Below are 19,854 nucleotides of genomic sequence, written 5' to 3' on the forward strand. Positions count from 1 at the left end.
CTAGTACCTGAAACAAATAACACCAACACTGTAAGCACAAAGCTTAGTGAGTTCCCCAAAATACCACACATAACACATGTTAGCCACTCGAGGCTATAACTCTATGGGTCCGTGGACCCTACTCTGTGAACCCTCTGGTTCTAACTCTGGGAACCTTTCGGTTCCAACTCTATAAACATGCACAACATAAATCACATAGAAATAATGCAGTACAACACATAACATACATATAGCATACAAATACTCTGTCACATAACTCTGATTACCTACTCAAGGTAAAGTACAATGAGAAGACTCACCTCGTGTATCTCGATAACTCGCAAATCCCGGAAATCACTCGCGCTCGATCCTCTGAGCTATAATCCTCCTATTACACCATATACCTCTAATTAACACTTTCACAACTAAGGTTGACTACCCCTATCAAGTCAACACTGGTCAACTCTAGTCAACGGTGAACGGTCAACTTTGACTGGACTCGGCGAGTGCATTAGAGCGACTCGGTGAGTCTATACGTGTTCACTGACTTCCTAGGATCCTCTCTTGGCACGTCGAGTACTTCCCTGACTCGACGAGTTCCACCTGGCATGAATCGCGGGGCCACCACGACTCAACTCGCCGAGTCTCAAGAACAACTCGGCGAGTTCCAGCTTAACTCAGTCTACTCGACAACCCTCTCTGACTCACTGAGTCAACCCCTTAACTCGGAAAGACCACTCGCTGAGTGGTTAAGGACAATCTTCATGCTACTCGCCGAGCCTGTTCTTTGGACTCGGCGAGTCTAAGCCATGCATGAACTCAAACTCACTCCTGAGGTCAGATCCGTTCCAGTAACTCATAGATCCAGTCCGTCCAAGCATATTTATCACGTAATGTTACAATCTTGGCTACCATGCTACGCCTACAAGGCTTCTTTTGGTGAAATGACATCTAAAATGGTAACCTAAGTCCATAACTCAAAAGGAAGGGCATAAAGCAGAGCATTTGGGACTCTCTGGACCTACTAAGGTCCAGATCTAGGTACCAATTCCCCATGGGACCTCTCACACTCCAATTACAAGGTAAAAAATGCATGAAGAAACCCTAGATTTGACCATATCACTAAAAACATGAGAATAAGCTCTGAATATTACCTCAAATAGCTTCCTCTGCCAAAATGGAAGTAGATCCAAGCTCCCCAACTCTTCTTGCTTGGCCTTCCTCTTCCTTTCTTGCTAACACACACAAGGATGGTGAATAATGGCCTCTTTTCTCACTCATAAGGACTCTCAGATGCTCTGGTGCTCTCAAGGTCGAAGGTAGCTGCAATGAAGGGTTATAAGGTCCTTTAAATAGGGCTCAGGGCCTGGAAATTAGGGTTTCATTAAACAGCGTGGACTCGCCGAGTCCGGACGCGAACCCGCGTCCAAATCCGCGATCATACTCGGCGAGTCTAGGATCCAACTCGCCGAGTCTCCTCACAAATTACCAAAAATAACTAAATGAATAATACCTAGGAATCTGGGCTGTTACAGTTTGTGTCTGGATTATATTTTCAAGAGATGTCATATGCCAATTGCATTCCGAGAAGCATTAGCGAATAGTAATAGAGCAATTCCCCAGATTACGGGATTGGGAAGTACAACGTCATCTTCGTTTATTCCAAGACTGAGGAGCAGCACGAGAAGCACCTGAGGGAGGTGCTAGAGACTTTGAGGAGGGAGAGAATTTTCGCAAGGCTCTCCAATTGTTAGTTCTGGTTGCACGGGGTGCAATTTCTTGGGCACATTGTCAATCGGAAGGATCTTTTTGTTGATCCGGCGAAGATAGAGGCCGTGATGCAGTGGGAAATTCTGAGGTCTCCAATTGAGATTCGAAGCTTCCTAGGTCTAGCGGGTTATTACCGGAGATTTATTCGGATTTTTTTAGAAGTTGTGTGATCTTTTGGATTAGCTGGTGTTGAAAACACTAGAAAGGGTAAGCGTGGTTCTAGAAGATTAGTCATGGGTGGTAAGAAGGATCAGGAACCCTTTCCAGACAGTGAACTGTAAGGAGCTAGTTGAATCAAATTAGGGGAGGAACCCTCGTATAGTCAGGAACGGAAGAAAGTACGAAGTTGGGATGAGTTCACAACTTTGTTAAGCAGGATAGTAGTCAGAGTGGCTGATCGGATTGAGAAAAGCGTGAGTTGCGAGTTGGGAAACTCCCCAGTATTGAGTGCGTGTAATAGCGATCAGTAGATGATTGGTTTCGGAAACCAGGTTGAAGATTTTCTCGGCAAGACGTGATATTAGTTAGGATGTAAGACTACGGGACAGCCGTAGCATTCACCAGCAGGTAGACAGTACGGGAAGTGTAGCGAGGCCACGAGATGACCATAGTAATCACGTTAGACGATAGCCAGTTCGGAAAAACCAGGTTGGAGGATCGCCGACGGGATTCGAGTAAGTCAAGATGCAGATTTAGTGAAGGTCTGGCATGGGATTCTTTCAGATTAGTAGGCGGTGTAGCGTCAGAATGGAGAGTGTAGCAGGACTGCGGAATAGCCGCAACATTCCCCAGCAGCGAGTTAGTGAGGGAAGTGATGTAAGTCTGTGGGTGTAGCCGTAGAATTCTCTAGTAGTCATATAGTATTAGAGTGTTGTAAGTGTACGGGTGTAGCCGTAGCATTCACTAGCAGTCAGATAGTATCAGAGTGTTGTAAGTCTACGGGTGTAGCCGTAGCATTCACTAGCAGTCAGATAGTATCAGAGTGTTGTAAGTCTGCGGGTGTAGCCGTAGCATTCACTAGCAGCCAGACAGTGATAGAGTGTTGTAAGCCTGTGGGTGTAGCCGTAGCATTCACTAGGTTATTAGATAGCGTGAGTGTGTCGTTAGGACGTAGGAAGGACAATAGTACCCACCCGTTCGGGTATAACAGTGAGGATATGGAAATCCACATATTGGATTTCAGAGTTTCCTAGACGGATTAGACCTGGTTAAGCCAGTGATAAGACTGTAGAAGCGCCACTACAGAGAAGAGAGCAGAGAAGCAGTAGATTGCTTGAGGCCATTTATGACATAAGGCTACCAATGGTCATGTAGGAATCACTTTTAGCCTTGGGTTTGGTGACGTCAGGATTCGACGTATGGACTCGATCAGTTAGATCATAAAGTTATTAGAGCACCAGTGGCGTGGTAACTAGTGGCAGCTAGTTCAGAGAAGAATTTCGCTCAGAAATTATGTAAGGCGACTAAGTAGGGAGTCCTTTGGCTCCGCAGTTGGGCCGGAACCTGATATTTCAAATGATTGGCAGAAAAATTAAGACCAAGTAGGTTCCGGTAGATGTTAGGAAGCAGCCATGAGGCAGCATACAGTTTCAGACAGTTCGGTTTTCAGGCAAATTCAGTGTTTTCAGGAAGATCAGGGATTCAGACAGTTTTAGGTCTCCAACAGTAATGGTATTTGAGGATCTCATGTATGATAAGCATAACAGATTGCTGAGTAATTTTTAGTCACCCACTGCAGGGTTCATCTATAATGATTCAGTATGAGTGGTCTGTTAGGGATTCAGATAATCTAAAGATAGCACATTCCAAATAGAGTACATGTGATCTTGTTGCGAGGGATTAGTTCGCCTGCAGATGTTAGGGCTTTGTGATGATTGGTCACAGCTACCCTGAGAATGTTAGGGTGCGCCCTGGATGGTGACCATGTTACTTGAGTGGTTAGCATGTAAGGTGTGATAAGGAGTGATTTCGAGGATGAAATCTAATTTAAGTGGGGGAGAGTTGTAATACCCTGTTTATAAAATAAATAAATAAATGTATAGAAGCCCTAAAAGGAATAATAATTGAGCGAGGCGTTAGTATCAAGGAGTTAAAAGTCATAATTACAGAAGTCAGGGTGCGTTTGGTAATTAATGCACTTAAATTGAAAAGATTTGAAGGCTTAAGGTTTTATTGGTAATTTAGGGGTCTATTGAGAAAGAAATTCATGGGATTAGGGCTTAAATGTAAGTTTTTGATTCAGTTTGTAGAGATTTCGGAAGGAAAAGTTAAAAGTGTAAAATATGAACTTATTTTGAAAGAAAAGAAGGAAGGAGGGACCAGGATTGTAATTATGGGAAAGTTGTAATAAGGACCGGGTATATATATTCTGATGACTCATTTGTAAACCCTAACCCTAAAGAAGTATCGGCCGCTACCCCCCTCCACTCCTCCAGCCGCCATCGCCGGTTTTCCCTCTTGCGCTCCGGCCAGATGGAGTTCCGACGCTGCCACCTACTGTCGTTCCAAAAGCCAAGCCGTCGGAGGCGTCATGCACCCGAAAGAGCCATCGAAGTCCGATGAGGGAAGCTGTGGGCATCGTCGTTACGTGAGCCGTGAGCGAGTCACCTTTTCTGCTCACGACTTCTTCTTCTTTTCTCGCTGGCATTTCACCAAGTCGTGTGGTCGTTGCGTCGCTTCAGTGAGACGGAGATCTCCGCCTTTACTGCAGCCGTAAGAGCCACTGCTGTCGCCGATGGTGCTACTGTTGCCATCGTTATGCACCGCCTAGTGGTGGTTGCGTCCCGATTCTGAGCAAAGACGAGTTTGGGGGAGTTGCTGCTTTTCGGGGAAACGAAAGAAGTCGTCACCACCACCGTGAGGTGGTGGCTGCCATCCCAAAACGATTTCTGACGCCGCCTTGAGCCGCCAGGTGGGTGGCTGGAGCATTGTATGCAGTTTAAAGTATATGAGTGTGTGCCTTGTTTAGCCGGAAAGTCGTGAATAGCCACTGCCACCACCGTGAGGTGGTGGCTGCCGCCGCGAGCCACCGCCGGCCACCATGGTGTGGCTGTGTGTGTGTATATTTAGATTAGTTTAGTGTGTGTGTGTGTGTGTCGTTATTGAGATTTAGCCTTGTAAAATGTAATTTGAATTTGGAATAATGAAAATGAAGTAAACCACCACCGTAAGGTGGTGGCCACCGCCGTGAGCTGCCATCGACCACCACTACCCGAGGTGGTAGTGGGTGGTGCCCCGCTAGCAAACCCTAATGGGCTTAAATATTGTTTTTGAGCCTGTTGGGCCATGTTTGGGTGGAAAACTCTGATTATGAGTTTTGGGCCTTAGACTTATTGGGCCCACTTGTGGGCCATTGGGATTGGATTATGAATTAAGCCCAAACTATTCAATGCCATTTATCTAGTAGAGTGAAGGAATTAATGGATCATGTCCTTAATGGACTAATTGAGAAAATCCTAATATTTAATAAGTGAAATATTAAATAACAATCATTGGTAGAAATTAATCGAAGAAATAATGGACTTAATGGATTAAATCCTTAATGAATTTAGTCCTTAATGGATTAAGTCCTTAGTGGGTTAAGCCCTTAATGGGCTAAGTGAGAAACACTTAACCCTAATTATCATTTTATGTGAAACCCTAATTTCACTTGGGCTTGGTGTTGGGCCATCCAAGAATGATCAAATGGACTAGAGTAATTAGCTGGGCTCTAGGGTAAGGCCCATATGAAGGATTGGGCCTAATTTGGAAAATTGGGCCATATGTTGGGCTTTGATCCATAATTGACTTTGGGCCTATGGATTGGGCCTTGGGCTTAGGTAAGCCAAGATAGGGGTAATGTAGTAATTACCCAAAGTATGTATTTTTAGTTATGTGTTGGAACCCAATTATTAATTGGGTGTTATTTTGGTGTTGACAGTTCGGGAATCTGTCATCCAGCAGCTAAGGATGAGTCTGCGGGACTTCAGCAGTATGAGATTGTGTCTACGGGACGTCAGCAGTGTGAGGTGAGTTTCCTTCCAGTAAGAACGGGTCTATGGCCACAATGCCAGCCCGTTTAAGTTAGCAGTAGTTCCGGACTTCAGTCTGATGTAGTAGTTCAGTATGCTTGGTGTCTTTGTGATACAGACATGGTATGAGTTATGTGTTCCGGATTATGTTCCGATGCAGTATGTAGTATATGTGTTCATATTATATGCTATGATTATGTTATGTTATGTTTAGTTAGTTCCGGACCTCGGTCCAATGTAGTAGTTAGAGTACTTGATGTCTTTGTGATTCAAGCATGTTTTGTGTTATGTGTTCCGGACTCTTTTCGATGCAGCATGCACTATATGTGTTATGTTAGTAGCTATGATTATGCTATGCTATGTTCAGTCAGTTTCCGGACTTCGATCTGATGCAGAGGGCAAGGCCCTGGTTAGTTCCGGACTTCGGTCCGATGCAGAGGGCAAGGCCCTGGATAGTTCCAGACTTTGGTCCGATGAAGAGGGAAAGGCCCTGGTTAGTTCCAGACTTCGGTCCGAAGCAGTTTCCGGACTTTGGTCCGATGCAGTGCGCAAGGCCCTGGTTAGTTTCCGGACTTCGCTTCAATGCAGTGGGCAAGGCCCAATAGATGCTTTATATTTTATTGTATGGTATGTGGTAGTTTGGGGGAGCTCACTAAGCTTCGTGCTTACGGTTTTCAGTTTTGGTTTCAGGTACTCAGTTTTCAAAAGAGGAGCTCAGGAAGATTGCAGTGCACACACCATTTGTTCAGCATGGGATGTTTATACTCTGATATATTTGACAGTTGTTAAGATATTTTGAGATACATTCTTTATGATTCTTGTATGATGTTTGATGAATATGATTTTATTACTAATTTAAAATGAAATTTTCAGACTGTATTTTTGGGATGTTACATTAGACCCAATAAGCATCTCTACTTTAGATCTGCTCTTAAGCATTTCTGCTTCAACAACAATCAACATTTGGATCAGATCAATTAGGTTCATGTCGATATTCCTCATATAAAAGTTCTAAATGAATTGTCATACGAATTTGGAAGCAAAAGAATAATTAATTCAATGGCTTCCCTCCTTGGCATAACCGCCACCCATTCTATCCAACTTGTCAATGTTTGATTTCCTTTTTTAGAATATGCGCACATACAAAATTTCCATTTTGATGTTGATAAGCCAATAATGTTCGAGTAGTTTCGTATCTTTTAACTTGGGGAAATCGTGATGTAGGGAGAGTCACTGGAGGATGAGATGAAAGAGTTAAAGATAGATGATATTCATTTCAATCATTTCCTAAGGAAGGGAAAACAATTTCACAATTACTTTAAATTGAAAAACCATCTCTTGAAGATGAAGGAAAACATTTCCATAAGAATGAGAAAGTCTAATTTAATCTTCATAAGACATCTAAAAGTGGAAATGGAGAGAATTCAAGTTAGTTGATTTTAATCCTTAATTTTAAACCCAAAATTAAATTAAGGTTAGGATCCACATTTTCGATTCAAACTTTGAAGAGGAATATCATAGTTTAATTTGAATCTATTTTAGGTAGGTAAAGCTTTTACTAATTCCAATCTTATGAAACTCCTAGATCTTTTGAGATTCATTGATTCGTATCAATGGTATGTTTAATCTCATATTATACTCTCACTTTCGTGACTGGGATGCCGAGGATGACAAACGAGATGTGAATAACCATGCAAACCCGCTTAACAACCTTTATGTCATTTATCATCTCACATTGATGTGTCGGTTAACCACACACGCTCCATCAACAATGATAGTTTTCATGATGCCCATCATATCTCTTTATAGTCCCTATTAGTGTGTCGGTTAACCACACACGCTCCACTAACAACATATAAAGCATGATGTGTGTTTTTCATAGATTAGCATACTTTTTCACTTTTTTCCTAAAGTAACTATGAGTGAGATTTTATAAAGAAATGTTTAGTTACTTTATATCACTATGAGTGAGATTTTATAGAGAAATGTTCGGCTAACAACCCTCCACCATACAAGAAAGCGGTGGGTAAGAATGGATATCTAATAGAGGTCATTTTATAGTACGCTACCTTAAACTCCCCTTATAGTATGGCTTCGTGAATGACATGTACTAGCGATTTGACTTCCTTGTCTAAGACATATAATATACTAAACCTTTTATTATACATAGTATAAGGTGTATTTTGAAACATTTAAGAATACAAGGTTTAATCTTTTAATTATATAAATTAAACTTTTTAATTTAATTAAATTTAAATCAATTTATGGATTTAATATTTATCTTTTAATTAATCATTTAATTAGAGTAATAATAAGATCCATAAGGATAATATTGATTAATATTATAATCAATAATTATCTGCTCAAATGATATCCCCTAACATTTATGGTTTTATATAATTATCTAATATAAGGAAAATTCAGATTTGGCAAATATTAAAAGAGATAATTACCAAATAAAACACATTAGGCAAGAAAATCTGAAATCAAGATCTGAAAGATCTCATCTCGTGAGAGAACGACTTTGATCAGTTCATCTAATGTACAAACAATGTTAGACACACCAAGGCTCTGATACCACTAATGGTTTTTACAGATTACAATAACTATGTGCTTGTGGAATTTCACTTAACATTTAAGGGCACATGCAACCTAAAGGATGTATGTCTTTAACAATTTGAATATAACATGCTATGAACAACAAAAATTAACTTGAACCCTAATGAATCCCTAGAATAATCAAATATAATAATTAGGGTTACATACATTTGATTTGTTGTAGTAAACAAATCACTTCAATCTCTTTCTTGAAAACCTTAGAAAGCAAGCACCAGAAATCTCTTGCCTCTAATGCCTCACACCCAAAATCTAGAAACCCTCGAACGAAGAGGATAGAGAAAAGAGAGGTATAATTTTCTTTCCCAAGCCTTATGAGAAGAGCATGAACGAAATTGAGGCTATAAGAGGTCCTATTTATAGTTTAGGTAACTCAGGGACAAAGCAAGATTTGAATAATTAAATAATAAATTTAATCCTTATTCAAATCCTTTCCTTATCTGCATTAAGGAGGCTTCTAGAAACCCTAAGGAGACTCCCAAAACCATCAATCTCTTGATGGTTCTAGAATTACTTCAATTGTTCAAGTATGAACAATTATAATTCACTCATTGCACCTTTAATTAATTTCATTTAATCCCAAATAAGTTACAGATTAATTCTAATTGATAATTAATTAATTCTAATTGATTTCTTATTAATTTATAAACTAGAAAGGTTTCCCCGCGTTGCGAGGATCGGAAGGTGCGACTTTTTCGTGAAAATATAGTACGTTCGTCCATTTACAAATGCACAATAATTAAATAGGTTCTATTGCAAGATAAACAATAAGTGCAACAACAGTAACCACCATTTATTAAACAAATTAATAAAAGTAATAGAGAGGGTATGAATAATGAATTCAACTATTCTAGCATTGCAATAACCAACTACCTTTCTTAAACAGATACCGACTTCCATATCACTAAATTAATAAACCTATTTGATAAGGATTAACAAATTAGGGATGAAGGAATGTAACAGCGAATGAGACACAATAACAATAGAGGAAGGAATGTATTGACAATCAAATGCAAAAAAAAAAAGAACATAGCCAGACACAATAACAATAAAGGAAGGAATGTATTGACAAACAAATGCAAAAAAAAAAGAACATAACCAGGGAAAACGTCCCTCTCTCTCTCACACACACACACAAGAGTGTGGAGCCAGCACAATCATGCACACAAAATAATAGAATGACCACTAAGAAAATCCTTCTGTTCTATTTATTCTTACATTCTCACTCCTCCAACTAATCAACCACTTTTCTCACTTGACCATTTTACCCTTCTGGAATATACTTTCCAGATCCTTGGTTTATTAACATCGTGGCTACCCAAGTATGAATTTGCATCACTATCTTATTATTATTATTTGTTTTACTTTTTTTTGGAAAAAAGAAGATTCACTGATTCTGCCACCTGTAGATAGAGAAAGAGAGAGTAAGGTAAATGCAAATATAGCAATGTACTTCAACTTATTTTTGTATTATTTCTATTCAATTATATTAGAAAATTGTACTTTCAATTTCAGAATATCTACCAAATTATGGCATTATGATTTCAATTTTTAACTTATTAGGGCATCGTACTTTGAAAATTTTGATTTGGGAATAAAAAAAACACAAATGTCTTTCACTAACTTGTTGAACCTCTTCAGCCACAACTTTTGTTGGAAATAATATATTAGAAAAATCGTGAAAAACTTATATTTTTTTCGTTTTAGAAAAATAATGTAAAACTTTCTAACATATTATCATGTTCCTCTAATCAAAACAACATAGATGAGACCAATAGAGAATATATTCACAAACTATCAAATAGTTGATATGGGTTCTGCTTCTGGAATTCCAGGATATAGGCGTAAACAAAAAAAAAAAGAACTGACAATCGTGATTCCTCCAAAGAAGAAACTAACTATAAATAATACTAATAAGTTGTTATTTTTATAATGCAAACGTTTTGCTAATGAAAGTTAAAAAAAATGCTTAAATATTTAGAATAGTGGTTGCTGATTCCCATCAGACCGTAAAATGACATAAAAGCAACACCACTGCAAATTAGGTGGTTTTCTACAACATAATAAATTAAGGCAAGAGATAGGAACTGACCACATACCCTCATTTATTTCAACTGTAAAAATTGGATTTTATTAATATAATAACAGTGTGTAGGGGCAATATCGTCCTAAAACTGTAAAAACTTGATTTTATTAAAATAAAAAGTGTGTAGGGGCAATATGGTCCTAAAAATGCAAAAAATTTACTTTTTTAATATTCCTTATGCAAAAATATCAAACCCATTACCCACAATAAACCAAAATAAAAAAGATTAAAAATAAAAAAGTAAGACATAGATGTATAAATGTTAGGGCTTGCTGATTTCAAACCGTCACATAATTCTTTTGGCCTTTATTTGCAGATTTCTTTGTATTAAAGTCTACATACCATACCTAAATCCACAAAAAAAAAAAATCAACTAACAAAATTAGAAAATTAGATGTCAATATGAACTTTCACATTGACACATGCATATCAATTTGTTTGATGTTAAGTATAGATAAAAGAAATCACAAGATTATATCTTTATGAGGAATAGCATAATCAATATTGGACAAATACTATGGTCAAACCTGGTGATAGATAATCAGAACAAAGTTCTTCTCGTTACAGACCGAACCCAACGAAATCATCAGGCGAGAAAATTTAACAGAGTCTAACCTATAGTCGTGAACCTTCTGAGAATGAAGAATATCCTGCAACCGAAACATGATAAATGAAATTGAATGATAAAAAAGATGAGAAAAACCTACTTACCTGATTCCTGATGTTATAAGAATACTCGCTGAATATGGATGTTAATTAAAATTTTTTGTCAACTTCAACTCAATCATGGAATTCAGGCATTCTTAGTTCTCTCCAACAGTAACAAATTAAACAACATTGGTCTAATTTAAACCTAATATAATAGATTGACCAAAAGCGATTAATAATAACAACCTATGAGTTGAATTTATATTAAAATCCACATCTACAAGTCAAATAATATATTAGAAACTGATATTGGAAATTAAAAGAAGGAAAATTAGGTTAAACAAACATCTAGGTTTCGATAGTACTTTCTGCCTCTTTACTACCTCCGATTTTGATTGGGTTGCGGACAACCTCCTTGTTGAGACCAAAAATGTATTTACTCTTTTAGTTGTAAAATAATAATAATAATAAATTGGTGGATATAAGTCATACATACCACAGTTGCATTTGCCATTCCTAATTGCAATAATTCATCTTGGGTAGGTTTATTTAAATTGGATGATGCAATTCGTTTAATTTCACTTTTCAAATTGTTAGGATCTGATATGTATTCTCTTAATTTCATCATAAGAACAACTTTTACATTTGGTGGTAGGCTTCTTGCGTCTGTGTCCATTTTTCTTATCCGAATTTATATTTTATTATTATAAAAAGAAATAAAATGTGTTATAAGATTAATAAAGGAATGGAATCAAGGATTGACATGATACCAGAGACTCGACTTCATCTATTCCAGCTTTTGTTTCAGAAATTTTCTGCTTCTTGAGCTCTAAAATGAATAACAAACATAAAATGATTATGTAGAAAGGAAAAAGATTTAGGTTGTGTCTGCTGCATGGGTATGTAAGCATCATGTACAAAGATACATAATTACAACATTACCAAGAAAATTTGATGATATTTGATACATTCATAGTTTTTCTTCTCAATATCCATAGTCTTTCTTCTCAGTATCCAGATAAGAATCAGGGAAAATGATCTTCATGATATTGAAAAAGAAAAGTTAAAAGAATAAAATATAATTCATGCTGGCATTATATCGAGCACTTGGTGGACATAAAATGCAAACCAGCTTTCTTAGACTCCAAACATTATATAAGCCACAAAAGTAAAAACAAATGTAAAAGAATAGTTGAAGTCATAAATAAAAGTTGTTATATAGTATCGAAACCAAAGAAGAAGGTAAAAAAAGTTCTTTCAAAGTCTTCAAGTATTCTTTTGCAAACCACTATGGAAGTGCAAGTTGTTACGAAACTCCATTAATGGCAGTAAATTATCTAGAACATCAAATCAAAGTAATGAAACATATTTAAAATTTGATATTTCTATGATGAAATCGATAAGATCGAAGCAAATGTGGCTTACATATTTTGGCTCATCTTCTTCTTTTTTTTTTTGCTTAACAGGGAAGGTAGAGAGGAGTGATTGTAGAACCCGTTTCTCACAAAATTCGGCTTCGACGTGACTGTCATGAGGGGTTGACCAAAAAATAGAATCAAGAAGAAAGCAAGAAACCCTAAGTTTCTTCATTTGAAATCCAGCAAGGTCTGTCAATATCAGCCATAAGCTTAGGGTTCTTAGAAACCTGGGATGTTAAGAGACTTCTTCTTGGCGATTGTAAGGCACACTGGTTTCTACCGACAACCGTGGTTAACTAAGAAAGCAGACTTGAGCGCCGGTGGCGGAGAAGGAGACGGAGACATTTTTTAAAATAGGAAGGATCGATTGAAGTAGCAGACTGAAGAACCAGAGATTGTTGGCGGTTGTGGAGAAAGCTAAGCGGTGGGAAATAACACTTATCCTAATCTGATTGGATTACACGGGTGGTGAAGTATCGATAGAAGTAATACATATGCATCTCCAATTTTAAAAATGCCTAAAAGGACCCCTAAAAAAGAAGGAAATAAACAAACGACGTTTAGCAAACATACATAATCATAAGGACCTATCTTGCCAAACCCTTATGGCAAACCCCCAACAACAAGAACAACATATTAGAAGGATGGATTTTGACAAACGAGAGTAAAGAATATTGTAGCTAAGGCCAGAGAAATTTAATATATTGTATAATCATATAAATTAATAAATATAATTATATAAAAATTAATTCCATGTTAATTTATTAATTACATAATAAATTAACATATTAAATATCTATTTTTAATTAATATATTAATCACATAATATATTAACATATTATTTTTCTCTCTTTCTCCAAATATCATTTTTAGTTATTTCTAGTTATGAGGCAACCCAAAAACAACTTTCCTAATAATTCAAGATCATACTAATTTAGTTATTGGCTTAGACATCTAATCAAACACCCATGTTGATGTAGAAAGTTTAGAATGCATTAGTAATGGTATTGCAACTAACTGAATGAATTTGATTAATGACTCAACTAAACCATTTTGTGTATGAACATATGCAACAGGATATTCAATAGTTATCCCAACCGACATGCGATAGTCATTAAAAGCTTGTGACGTAAATTCTTCAGCGTTGTCAATAATCGGAAAAATGTGCCCTTGATCGGATTATTTGTGTAAGTAATCTTGCAAAAACGAGATTACGACGAGATAACAAGAAAATTTGTGACCATCTAGTTGACGCGTCAATTAAAACCATAAAATATCTAAATGGTCCACATGATTGATGAATTGGTCCTCATATATCCCCTTGAATTCTTTCTAAGAAACTAGGGCTTTCATACCCAACTTTGTTCAATGATGGATGAGAAGTTAATGCTCCTTCAGAGCATGCAGCACAAGACAATTCATTAGCTTGAAAAATCTTCTGGTTTTTCATAGAATTACCACTTGAAGTTCAATTATTCTCCGTATCATAATTGATACGGGATGGCCCAACCACTCATGCCAAATTTTGAAGGTGTTACCATGCCTTTTATTTTCAAAAGCATGGGATTCAATCATTCTAATATTTGTGTAATACAACCCGGAGGACACTATGGGTAATTTTTCCAAAAGACTTTTCTTACCCGATATCATTTTTGTAATATTGAGATACTCTTTATTACAATTATTAGTTTTTTCAACATGATATCCGTTAGACCGAATATCCTTAAAACATAATATATTTCTTGGTGATTTGAATGAAAATAATGCATCACTCATTGTAATTATTGTCCCTTGTGGTATGATATATTCACTCTTCCGGAGCCTTCAATCATTTTTGCATTACCCGTTATTGTATTAACATTTTCTTCTCTAGTTCATAAGTAAGCAAAATACTTTTCATTATTAAAAATGATATGTGTTGTTGCAATGTCTGCAAGACATAGATCTTCCTCATTTCTTTTGCGAATATCTATATCTCTCTTAAACAAATAAATAAAAATATAAGAAGTATTCGACTTAGATAAATAAAGTCATATTTTATTACTTTGAGAAGATTGTGACGACATCATTTCTCATGAAATGAATATGACATAAAAACATAATAAATGGCATGAAACAAAATTATGTACTATTCTTTCATCGCCATCTATAACACCACTTGTCACTTTTGGGTAAACAAGAAAATTGGCAACATCAAAATTTGTCATTTATGGTTGATCGTCGTGAAAATCATTTTGAATAAAATTTGTTTCACTATTTTATTTTTCTTTAGATTTTATAGAAGCTTGATAAAGATTAGCAAAATGCTTTGGAGACGGACATGTATGAGACCAATGATCGGTCGTTCCACATCTGTGAGAAATATTTTCAACTTTCTTTTTGCCTTAACCACTTTTATTATTAATATGTGAGTTTTTGTTATTTTCCAACTTTTGGTGGTTACTTGCAATCTTTTTATTGTTGTTACGATAATTATGATGACCTCGACGACCTCGATTAGATCCGTGACTATTATTATTATATGATGTTGCATTAACTTCAGAGAATGGACTAGAACCGGTCGGGCGTGATTGATGATTTTTCAACAATAGTTCATTGTTTTGTTCAGCTACAATAAGATATGAGATTAATTCGAATTTCTTTTTAAACCTTTCTCACGATATTGCTATTGTAGGAGCATGTTAGTGACATGAAAAGTAGATAAAGTATTCTCTACCATGATTTTCCATAGTGAAAATACTAATCAAAATAAATATATGTATGTTAAAGATTTGTTTGTTAAGAATTTTCATAAAATAAGTTATAAACTTGTACATGTGAATTTATAAGAAAAATACATACCTGGAAATGACAAGAACAATAAAGAGTTAGAGCTTTATAGTAGAGTAATGTTGATAATGTGTTATAAAATATGAAACTAAATTAATGAACAATGTAGGAAATAAGATTGTAAAGAACTTTATTTCATCACTTGCGGTAAAAACAACCAAACTTTACAATACATAATACTCACTATTTATACTAGACAAAGAAGATAAATGTGATGTATGTTATGAATGCTCATTATAATTGTGCATAACTACACTCATAAAACTCATACTAATATTTCTTATAATGTTCATTAATTATAGAGAGTAATGTGGGAATATGAACAATCCAATAGTCATTTACTAAATAATAATTCATAATAATAATTAATTTAAACTATGTTCCCTTTTTAAATTATTATCCATTTTTAAGTAATTTTTTAAAACACAAAAAGTTATACTTTGACGTAGTTAATTTGCACATCCATATTATAATAAAAGAAATATTTTCATTGGCACGTCATAAATTTTTATGCATAATAATGTCACATGTTATTTTTTTAATATTATTTATTTTAATTGATATAAATTTCAAATTTTAAGGAGTTTAAAATTAAATGTCATATTTTTCCATGTAATCTTCATAAAACGGTTATTTTCTAACTATTTTTTGTAATACTTTTAAATTCACTTGATATAAACCCTTAAATTTAAAGAGTTGAATACTGAATAACAATTTATTTTCCGTATTCTTCATACAATGATTTAAACATATTCAAACCAAAAAATATTATATAAATCCTTATTTACAAAGAGTCATTATCATATTTATAATTGAATATAGCATTTTTTTTCTTATTATTAAACTATTTTTAATATATCACATGTGTAGTATATGGATTTGTAACCTAATAGAATGAATATATTTAATTTTCAACTTTAAATTTGAGAAAGAAACAAATGTAATTATCCCAATTTTTTTTTTCATAAAAATAGTCAAAAAATTAAAAAGTACCCAACTAACCGCAAAAATGAAAAATAACATGTAGGTGTGTTTAGCGAAACTAGTTGGTAGTGAGTAGCATTTTGTTAAATGCTACATAACATAGCTTTTAAATTTGATGAGTTTTGTTTAAAATAAATGCTAAAAACCTATAGTGTCAAACAATGTTTTTTTTTGTGTGTAAAAACGTTTTGTGAAACGTTAGAAGCTATAAACTTTAAAACGTTCTAATACGTGGAGATTCCATTATAAACGAAACAAATGAATCTTATAAATTTAAGATTTAAAAAAAATAACTTTATTTTTAAAGTTTCATTGATAGTTAAACAAAAAAAAATCTTAGACATTCAATTGGTAAATTTTCTAATCCTATGAAATTTACTTTGATAATCGCAGATAATTAGCTTTATCTGCATCAAATCATACATACTTATAAAACTAGCATTTTTTTCTTGAATCTTATGCATTTGAAACCCCCATTCTTTTTTCCTTTCACCATATTCATTTGAAACTTCCATGACTTTTCAATGTCTTTATAATAATAATTATAATTTGGTAATTAGGTTAAATAAATATCAAATCTAAAGTATATTCATATCTAAACTAAATTTCAATATTAAAATAATATCTTTAAATCTACTTATAAAATTATGTTTTTTAACTTTTAACATATTATACTTAATTTATTAGTTTTAATATATTGTTAGATGTAAACCATTATTATTTTAAAGGTATAATTTTTGAACAATTTGTATAAAATACTTAAATTATTAATTAAAATATAACATTATAGGCTCAACTTAAATATAAATTTTATTTAACTTAAACAACCAAAGATTATTTTATAAATAGTTAAAAATGATAAATTGTAGTGTCTTTCTAATAATGATTGTAAATTGGTTAATAAGGTTAAATAAATATCAAACCTAAAGTGTAATCATAAATAGACTAAATTTCAATTTTAAAATAATATCTTTACTTCTATTTATAAAGTTATGTCTTTACTTCTATTTACAGAGTAACTTAAATATAAATTTCAGTTCCACTAAAAAAACCAAATAGTATTTTGTAAATAGTTAAAAGTGATAAATTATAGTGATAAATGCAAAAACTAAATTGTAATATCAGTTTAACTAAAATATTTCCTAAATATATTTATATAATCGTTAAAAATTTTCAAATAAGTAGCTTAAAATAACTTATAATAACAATAGTTAAAAATAACTCTATATAAATGATTATATTGTTACATTTAAAATCAAAAAATAATGTTTGATGTTTTAAATAATTATAATGATAGAAATTAAAACATTAAACAAATAAATTTTAAAAAATTAGTTAAAAATAACAACTATAAATAATATTAAATCATATATAATATTTAATTTTATTGATGTGTAACTCGCGAGTAGAAGTCATTCAAACGACTGAGATTATGACATTATAATAGATTTATATATTATTATATAATTCAAAGTAATCAATATATTATATCAAATTAATATATGAATTATTATATCAAATTTAACAACAACGTTAATATTATATTTTAAAATATATATATTTGTAAAGACTTCAACTATATAGGTGTTTTTGTGTATTACAATGTCAAATCAAATATAAATTTCAGTTCTATTTAAAAAAAACTAAAGAATATTTTGTAAATAGTTAAAAGTGATAATTGTAGTGATAAAAGCAAAAACTAAATTGTAATCTCAATTTAACTAAAATATTTCTTAAATATATTTTTATAATCGTTAAAAGTTTCCAAATAAATAGCTTAAAATAACTTACAATAATAATAGTTAAAAACAACTCTATATATATGATTATATTATTAACTTTAAAATAAAAAAACAATGTTTGATGTTTTAAATAATTATAATGATAGAAATTAAAACGTTAAGCAAATAAATTTTAAAAATTTAATTAACAATAAAACAACTATAAATAACATCAAATCTTATATTATATTTAATTTAATTTATGTATAACTCGCAGATAAAAGTAATTCAAACGATTGAGATTATGAAGATATAATAAATATATATATTATCATATAATTCACAATAATCAATATATTATATTAATTTAGTATATATACAAATTATTATATCAAATTTAACAACAACGTTATTGTTATATTTAAAATATCATATATTTATAAAGACTTATTCAATTATATAGGTGTTTATACGCAATGCGCGGACATTCGTCTAGTGTTTAATATATAAGGTTAACCATTAAATATTTATATGATATTTTGTTAAAAAAATCGTAAATGGGAATCAATATCTGTAATTTCAATGAAAAAACGTACTTCAAATATATATATACTCAAATAACGAGTCTAGTAAGTTACCCGTTATATAATTTCGATTATTTATTATTTTTAACTGATATTTCTAAATAAATTAATAAAAAACTCGTTTATTTATGTATAATCTAATTATTTCAAAACAGAATAGTATTCTCATTATCGCATTTCGAAAATTGAGTAGTACGATGATCAGCCCAACACCCAATCAAATAACGAAAACGCATAGGTGCTTGTCATAAAAGCGCCAACGGTACCCATATATATTCAATGTTATATTGAATTATGTATTAATTTTTACTTTTAAATTTTACAAATTTAATAGATTAAAAATCAAATATAACAACTAAAAAATCAATATTTACTCCTTATATAAAAGATGCTGAAAAAGTTATTTACAAACGAGGCATGTCTTAATGATTTTAGGAAGAAGTTTAATTGAGATATTAACAAAAATAGCCATTATGAATGAAGATTTTAATCAAATAATCATTTTTATATGATTTGTAAAAATAGTCATTTGTGTGATTATTGTAGATTATACACATTTCTAATTTATTATGCTTATTTAATTTTTTTTAGGTTTTAATAATATACAAAAAAAAAATTATTCAGGATTGTCAATCGAATTTTGAATTTATTCTTAATATTTTAGAATAATTTATTTTTTCTGTATGAAATCCAAAATAGTCATGAATGTGTTTTGTTGAGTCTATTAGATTGCGTCATGGGCTCGGTCCTTAGCCCAGTTTGAATGTCGGTATTGGGTCTGTCCAGCCGTGCATAATTTTGTATTAGGGTTTAGTATATAAGTTGCATGCATGCAGACTTAGAAGTTATCGCTTTCATTGTTTATTTGTTTCACAGTTTTTTAAACCCTAGTTCGCCATACAGTGGAAGTTCTTCATCGAACTCTGCTGAGGCGTGACTCAGTTTTGAATCATAAGCATAAAGTTGATTCTGTTCTGTGTTCATTCTCGTATTGTTCTTAAACTGTTTGATTTCTTTTATCGTACTTGTGAAAGATCTAATCGATCTAAGAGTTTTGAACTCATCAATTGGTATTAGAGCAGGAGACTGTGTAATTCATACACACCTCTTCTGTTGAAGAAGTTCATCGGGTTTTAATTCCGCATTGATTGATATTTATTGAGCCGTCACTCTTTATTGACGTATCTCGTTAATTGTTGATCTAACCAT

At 33.2% G+C, this 19,854-nt stretch overlaps 1 protein-coding gene across 1 annotated transcript; it reads right to left on the bottom strand.

Annotated features, from left to right (window-relative positions):
* Positions 1–10,739: 10,739 nt before the first annotated feature.
* On the bottom strand, positions 10,740–11,785 carry LOC145096308 (uncharacterized). The gene is made up of 3 exons (XM_079034056.1): positions 11,606–11,785; positions 10,989–11,111; positions 10,740–10,808 (listed from the first exon to the last, which is right to left on the bottom strand). The coding sequence occupies exons 1-3, from the start codon at positions 11,783–11,785 to the stop codon at positions 10,740–10,742; spliced, it is 372 nt and encodes a 123-aa protein (XP_078890182.1).
* Between the last annotated feature and the right edge of the window lie 8,069 nt (positions 11,786–19,854).

This window comes from Lactuca serriola, chromosome 3, assembly GCF_051521515.1.
Source record: "Lactuca serriola cultivar US96UC23 chromosome 3, Lser_US96UC23_V15, whole genome shotgun sequence".
Classification (NCBI taxonomy): Eukaryota; Viridiplantae; Streptophyta; class Magnoliopsida; order Asterales; family Asteraceae; genus Lactuca; species Lactuca serriola.

What these genes read in the sequence shown, in the direction of transcription:
- LOC145096308 (XM_079034056.1), bottom strand. Translation starts at nt 11,785, where the DNA reads ATGGACACAGACGCAAGAAGCCTACCACCAAATGTAAAAGTTGTTCTT. An exon ending in GAATGGCAAATGCAACTGTG is followed by an intron (nt 11,112 to 11,605) that starts GTATGTATGACT and finishes TTTCGGTTGCAG; the next exon opens with GATATTCTTCATTCTCAGAA. An exon ending in TTCTGATTATCTATCACCAG is followed by an intron (nt 10,809 to 10,988) that starts GTTTGACCATAG and finishes TTGTGGATTTAG; the next exon opens with GTATGGTATGTAGACTTTAA.